General features: G+C 36.7%; 1 protein-coding gene across 1 annotated transcript; it reads left to right on the top strand.

Moving 5' to 3' along the window:
- Nucleotides 1–4,965: 4,965 nt before the first annotated feature.
- On the top strand, nucleotides 4,966–7,497 carry LOC127737666 (uncharacterized). The gene is made up of 2 exons (XM_052248530.1): nucleotides 4,966–5,252; nucleotides 7,028–7,497. Exons 1-2 carry the CDS (start codon nucleotides 5,023–5,025, stop codon nucleotides 7,398–7,400), a joined length of 603 nt encoding a protein of 200 aa, XP_052104490.1. The 5' UTR covers nucleotides 4,966–5,022; the 3' UTR covers nucleotides 7,401–7,497.
- Nucleotides 7,498–7,778: the final 281 nt, after the last annotated feature.

The following is a 7,778-nucleotide window of genomic DNA, read 5'->3' as shown; positions in this document are numbered from 1 at the left end:
TTGTAAAGTTAACTTTTACGTCCAATCCAGTTCCTGAGAAACCCAGTGTGTCTATTTTTTTCATCAAGGCAGAGACAGTTATCGGTTCATCATTTAAAATTTTAAAAACATCTTCTCTAGCCAAAAGTTACGATCCGTGTAGAGAATAATAAAGTGATCGTAACTTTGGCTGGCGAAGATGAGAGTTGAATAATTTGTTTTCTATCTATACGAGGTCTTCCAAGGAATATACATAAAAAAAAGTATAAACAAGACATTGGTATGGGCTTTGCTCATTGTTGAAGGCCGTACGGTGACCTATAGTTGTTAATTTCTGTGTTATTTGGTCTCTTATGAAGAGTTGTCTCATTGGAAATTACACCTGCAAGTCGTGAAGGAGGAATAGTGGACAACATATTGCGGACAGACAGACAGGCATACAATGTAGACAGATAGGGTAAAACCTTTAGACCCCAAAACTTCGTAAGTAAGACAAGTACTAGTAACCAGGAACTTTAAGGCACCAAACATTTTTAATTTAAATTTTATACGTTTATATCAATTTCCGATCTCACAGCTTTTATTTCCTTTTCTATTTGTTTCTTAGCATTTATCATTTCTCTAATCTTGATCCGCTTTTCCTTTGCTTGCTCTTTTTTCAGTTTCATGTCCTCTATCTTTCGCTTGCTCTCTATTACTTCATCAGATGTCGATATTCTGTGTCCTGTCAAAGACGTTTTGTTTATTCGAGCCTTTTTCTGCGGCGGTGGATCAACGCTAAAGATAGCATTTACGGATGCATTCCAATCAATAGTAGTTGACGAACAAGGTTTAGATAGGGTCTCTGCTACTGGTTGAATCACCGACTCGACTTCGTAAATAACTTCACTGAAACTGCTATCGAGGGAAATCAGGGATTCAACTGCCTCTCTGGTCTCACTGTCAACAATTGGTAAAAGAACATCTGCAGAGAGAGTGTACATAAAATGCGGATCTTCTGGACTGCCTGGAACATTGATGACATTCTGTTCGTATGACTCCACTTGAATTTCATTTAACGGGATGGTGTCAATGATTTCAGTAGTAATACATCTAGCTTCGGGGCCGGCTGTTGGTTTTGTCCTCACTACGGTGACTTCTTCTACTCTAGACTCGGTTTCGAAGGACCTACGGATCACCCATTGTAACGGATGTTCATTTGTGTCAGGCTTGTTGGTATCAAAGGCAGAGGCAGTAGCAAAGGCAGCAGATGGAATGTTTAAGGGGTTCCATGGGAATATTCCGCACGATCTGAATCCTGCTATTATGTTCTCTGGTTTGAATGCCGTTTTAAATGCCCTCCTGAACAGACCTGGCCAAGTCATTTTATTAACAAGATTGCCAGGATTTTGGCAATATTCTGAGCAGATCCTATCATAATTTCTACTTAGAGAACCAAAGTCAGTGCGATCCAAGGGACAGAGATAATGTGTAGTGTGTGGCGGTAGAGTTAATAGTGTTATATTATTTTCGTGTGAATGGTGACCGTCCAGTATTAGAAGTTGCGGCCGCTGATTTCCGCATTTCTTCAAAAATATGTTGGTGAACCATTCAATCACTAGGACATCTTCCGTCCATGCTTTGGCTTAGTAAGTCCATGTTGCACCTACCGGCCCGTCTGCGGTGTTGTAGCTCATTACTGCTTTTTGTGTTTTTCCTTTGACGATAATAAGTGGGGGCATTCTGTCACCTCGAGCATTGATACACCCGACTATTGTGTTTCTTTCACGTGTATTTGAAACCCTTCCAGGTATGGTCCTAGACGATTTGGCAGCGACTAATTTGCTTGGGGTGTGTTCAAGTGGTATACCTTTCTCGTCCATATTCCAAACTAGTTCTGGTTTATCATTCAACCCTAACCTATTCATCTCTTTCTTTAAATCCAGAAAATACTCCCCTACTTTTACGGAGTTGAGCGCTCTTGCTCTGATGCTTGTCAATTTTTCCGGAGATCTAAGTGTAACAGTGGGATTTCTGCTCTTAAACCTATACCACCAGTCTTTGCCTGGTGTATTGTTCTTGAAGTTTTGATCAAGATTAAGCTCTTTGACTAAGTGCCCCACCTTTTCCATTACTTGGGCCTTATTCATGCCCAATCCCATTTCGGCAGCCTGGGCACATTTGTTTACGATTTGTTTCTCTATTTCTATGGGTATTACTGGCTTGCGTCCGACAGGTGTGTTATCTTTAACTCGACCCCGCATGTGGTCGCTTAACGTGGCTTGGGGTATTGAATAGAGAGATGCCGCCTTTCTCTGTGATACTCGCCCACTCTTGATGCCATCTATTGCCTTGATGAAATTTTCATCGGTATATGTCCTATAAACACTTTGCCTCCGTTTCTTTGGTATTGCTGAAAATTCATTAAAACACAATATTTACAAGATAATTGATTACATAGAGATAAAATGCATTTGGAGACAAAACCATAAAGCCATGCATATGACAGAGACCTTAGAACTGGGAGCTTATGAATGTTGGAAGTTTATTAAATCTTTATAAATAAATTTTGGTTTGCAAATTGAAACCGATATTTGCAGCATTTTCATTCACACCGGTCAGACTTCAGGTGCCCAGGTGAGCGATTCATGCTCCTTGGAGCCTCTTATTATGTATATCGCGCTTCATCTGAGGAAAACAATAGAAGTTTATTTTTAAAACTGCAACCAAAAGATTTAGCTCTTATGAGTATTTTGTAGGTCTATTGAATAAACAAATTGTTATATATTTTTTTATTTTCATTCAGATAAGTCACTTAGCATCTTTGATTTCAAACTGGAAACCATGTAATTTTAAAAGGTCTGTTGCTGATTTCAAGTTTATTTCTTCATTTACTTTTAATCCAATCGTACATAGCATCTGAGGTCCCACATGTTTGTTCTTGACCAGTGCGTCTTCTTTTGGTTTTAGTCTTATCACGGTTTGATATGTTCATTTTTAAAATTCTTGTTATCACAAAAGAGTGATTTTTCTAGGGGTAGGCCTTTCTTTCCCCGTCGTAAAGTATGGCCACTGCATTAGAATCCTTTGGATTCTCTGATTCCCGTTTAACCCTATATCCCAGCCCAACTTCCAGATGTCGATGTCCCCAGTGGTGCATGCCGACGGTCAATAGATTGGGTATAATGAGATATTTCATGCTGCAAAAATATATTTAATATATGAATTTGGTCAAATGTGGCATTGAATGAGTATACAAATTAACGTAATCGGATATATGGCATGGTTTCGTGTATATAATATTTGAATCCACTGTTTTCGCAAATTATAGTAATCTTTCAAGAACAAATTCCAACAACCCATATAAAAACAACCATTTTGCAGCGGAAGAAATCGGACAACGACACACCCACCGTGCAGAGTAGGAAAACGGTAATCTTGTGAACAAGATAATTAATTTGAGGTACATTAGTTTTACTATCACGTGTTAGGTCATAGGTAAATGTTTATGGTTTTGTCTCCAAATATAGGAACTTATTATTTTAATGTCAACAACATTTACTATTGTCTTTGTATTGTTTTATAATGTTTGCTACTAGAGACATAAATTTGTCTCTGTTTGTACGGAGTCAGGAGTAGTCTAGGCAAATAACTTTGCAAATTTTTATTTTATCTTGTCAGAACTTCACATTTCGACATTTCACTTGTTGTTCACAGTATATTTTGTTACTCTCGTTACATTGCCGGGGCGGATCCAGAAATTTTAGAAAAGGGGGAGGGTCCACCCAGGGTGCAGGAAGAAAGGAGATATTTTTTGTCCAGTTTTGCCGAAATCTACAAAATTTTCCAAAGAAAAAGGGGGGTTCCTACCCCCGGAACCCCCCTTTCTGGATCCGCCACTGCAATGATTGATAATTATTCAATTTAAAGATGATTGTGATATAATATCGGCAACTTCCGGGATTTTATTTTTAAAGAAAAATCATCAGAAATCGTTATCAGTATTATGAATATCCATTTGTAAATCCTAAATGATTTGAATAAAATATAAAAAGATGTGATCGAAATTAGCCGACAATGAGAAATTATGTTGCGGGTAATTTCGAGTCGTTTTAAAAGTCCTATAACAGTGACAGACATAGACTTTAAAATGCATATAAGATGTTTTTCTATTCTTTAACATCAAGAATGAAAGGTTTTAAAACTAAAATGATATGTTTACTTACTTTTGTATAGCTAAAGAACCGTATAGTAAAAATCCAATAAAGTTTTCCAAATTCCCGCGGAATTGTGGGTGTGGCGGATAACGGTACTCTTTGGCCAATCAAACGACGCGAAACAGATTGCTATCATGTGACACCCCATGCACCTGGTCGAGAGAAATGCCGCAATGCGACATAGTGTATTGGCTTTACAACAGAGATGGGGACAAATGTACTAAAAAGGGTTAAACGACGTGATCGAAGTTGCCCGCGTGATCGAATTATCCCGAATTTCCCCTACTCCTTATTACAGAATCTTGTTGTTAGATACCTATCTTACGTTAGTTTACAAATATGTTAATGTCCCCGCAGACAAAGCCTAAGATAAATTCGTTTTCTTATAAATAACATTATAAAAATTGCTTGAATCGATAAAGGAATTAACGCGAGGCTCCCATATATCACCAATTTCGACAGTTTTTGTTCACCTACGTTTATTTACGATGCAGACAAAAGTTTCCATTCTGTGTTCATTTTGTAGATATATCCTTGATAGCTATATAGAATGGATCGACACCCAGTGCCTAAAAATAACTTTAACGTCAGTTATTTAAAGGATTTCATATTTCTTTCTTTCTTTCTTTTTCTTTTTTTTTTTCTTTTGTTTATTTGGTTTGACATTGCTTCATTAATTTCATCAAAATGTGGCTTAGTGGAATTATTTGTAAATTCTTGCAAGCCAAAGGCATTGAATGTTCCGATCAGTCGATAGTTTCGTTTCGCTAGATAAAGTTTGCGTGATGCATTAACCAATATGTCAGCGCCCATGAAACTGTAAACAAACATTTTGGTATATCCGAAAATGACAAGTTTGAAGAATCTTGTGACCGAATCAAAAGTAGAGAGTCTACATGCAGTAGTGAAAAATGGTAAACAAGAATTTGTTTGCTTTACCAGACTTGCTACACACTGGATTATATGTATTACTGATGGAGCGGAAATGTACATAACTGAACTTGACGCTGAAGAGTTAGAATCTTGTAGAGAACTGGCTGAGATCAGTTCGATGGATACATATCTTGCAAGAATAAGGTAATTGTACATCTACACCGAACTATGTATATATTCCGATCTATTATATCTCTTATGTTACAAATATTTTTATTTGCTTTTTACTCAGACTTTCTATACAAATCCTTGCTCTAATTGCCTAGTTAGTAGTTACATGTACCTCTCACTTTCCGACGTCTATAGTACATGTATATAGTTTCCTTTGAAAAAAATGATATTGTCCTGAAATGATTGACTAGCATCCTGAAATTCAGTATTATCAGAGACATATATGTCTCTGGTATTATGTTGTCTAAAGTCTAGTAAAGAAAACTTTATACGTACACGCGAAACCTCGAAAGAGGATGAATGCAGATGAAGTGAAATTTACACGGACCTTATGCAGATGTATTGCCTAAATGTATGTTCAATTTTGGTTCAGGTTTTCCACATTGATTGTTATTGAATGCAATGGAGAAAATTGTTGCAACGATTTATTGCCGGATCATCGATTATTGCTGACTGCGGAAAATGAATGTATTAAAATAAAAAGAATCGTGTGATCTGCTTGATAAGTACTTAATAATTATATATGTAATTGTTATGTTTCCATATGTATAAGATTGTTCTCACTTATAACATCAACCCTTACCGGGTGCTCGCCGTATTTTTACGGCATTTGCACCAAATCCCCCTTTTTTGTTGCTCCAATTTCTTGCCATACCCCAAGAGGTTACATCTACATTTTGTCTAGCTGTTTGTAGCTGTGAAAAAACAAAAATCTTTCAAAATTCCTGCAGTCTTGCTCTTCTTTCTGGTCAGTCCACTTTCAGTGGTGGATCCAGAACTTTTTATAAGGAGGCCCACTGACTGCCATAAGAGGGGGCCCGCTACAGTCATGCTTCAGTGATTCCATATATAATCGACCAAATTTTTCCCTCGAAAGGGGGGACCCAGGCCGCCAACCCCCCTTTGATCCTACGATTTCTTTGCAGAACCTAACTATTGGATGTTAAAAAAATATCTATTATTCAATCAGCCTTAGGCAGTTAAATGCGTTGAAATTGATATTGGCGAAAAATTATAATTTTGGAAGTTTTTTATTTCTGTCCTCTGTTTTATGTCTAGCCATCATAGTCCAGAAGCCTGAAAACAATTAAATTGACCTTCTGTAGAAATGCATACTCCATATGAGTATAACGAAATCAGAGTTCTATATTTTAATTAGACTGTCATAACTAGATTTTTCCCACCGAGCTAATTATATATATAAGCACTTTTTTCGTCCATGTCTTTCCGCCTTTTCAAGTTTTAGCATTTTCAGCGTATCGTATTTTTGTCTGGGCGATATGGTTTTATGAAACTATCATATAAGTTATAAGTAAGTAACGTCTACCTCATTTGCTGTAAATATAATTTGAATATCTTTAGAATCTGCTAAAAAAATGGAAAAGTATTAATTTTCTGAAACAATTCAGCACGGTAAGAGAGTATTTTTTCCAGCTTAATCGAACCCATTGTTTGAGTAACTAGCATTTACGTGTACCATCTTGCATTCACTTAAAATGTTTGGCGTCAAACTTCTGCAGAACCTCCCGACCCCTTCCGTTTAGTTGCATCGAAAAATACGAAAAATGCAGGTTATTTATTATAAATTTTCTTTCAATCTCTGCCGCATGACGTCCGTGCTTTTATCAACCACCACCCAAATCTTTTTGAGAGTATATAAGTTATCACTGAAGTAATGTTCTGTTAAAAGGTTATTTGCATAGATTTAATAAATAATATGCATTAATATATATATATATATGTTTCAGGAAATGTTTCTTAGATGCTGACCTATCAGTTTCATTTGTTGGTACACGTGCAACTTTGACAGTTGGAAAAAGTTCAGGAACAATCAATTTCGACTTATTCGAAGCCAAAGCAGCTGAGAAAAAAGTTGAACTACAAAACATTTTATTTAGATTGGCAAACACTGCAACTTCACTTGAAATTGACCTTGAAAAAGCAAATAAAACAATAGACACTCTTAAGGCACAGAAATCGCAAAATGTTGGAGGTTTGATGGACTTAGGGCCTAAAATGGGAACTAACCCTGGTAAAGTCAAACCAAAGAAAACTGGAATGAGTGTTGTTAATCCTACAAGCAAGAAACGAAAGGCAGCAACAGGAGTCGTGTTCGATTAGTATCACCATTAGATTCGTTGTTCGCATTTATATATCTTCTGTGTCTTTTATTTCATTAGTAATTTGATATTTTAATAAATAAATACATGTTGTGAAATCACTGAAATATCAATAAGGTGTAATGAATTTAAAGATTGTTTTCCTTTCTAATAACTACATTTTGCCGTGTGAGAAATCATCATTATAACGAATCTACAATAACGAAATCTTAACGTTGATCACTGATCGATGAAATGAGGTCAAAGTCCGAATGACCCTGTCTGATGGACTGTATACCTTGCAATGCTTCTTAGTATACCCCACCGAATTTGTTCCGTAGGGTATAAAGTTTTTGACCCGTCCGTCCGTCCGTCCGTCAGTCCTATTCTTGTCATCGCA

The sequence above is a fragment of the Mytilus californianus genome, unplaced genomic scaffold, assembly GCF_021869535.1.
Source record: "Mytilus californianus isolate M0D057914Y unplaced genomic scaffold, xbMytCali1.0.p SCAF_4, whole genome shotgun sequence".
In the NCBI taxonomy this organism is placed as follows: Eukaryota; Metazoa; Mollusca; class Bivalvia; order Mytilida; family Mytilidae; genus Mytilus; species Mytilus californianus.
This window is presented reverse-complemented; position numbering and strand designations above follow the sequence as displayed.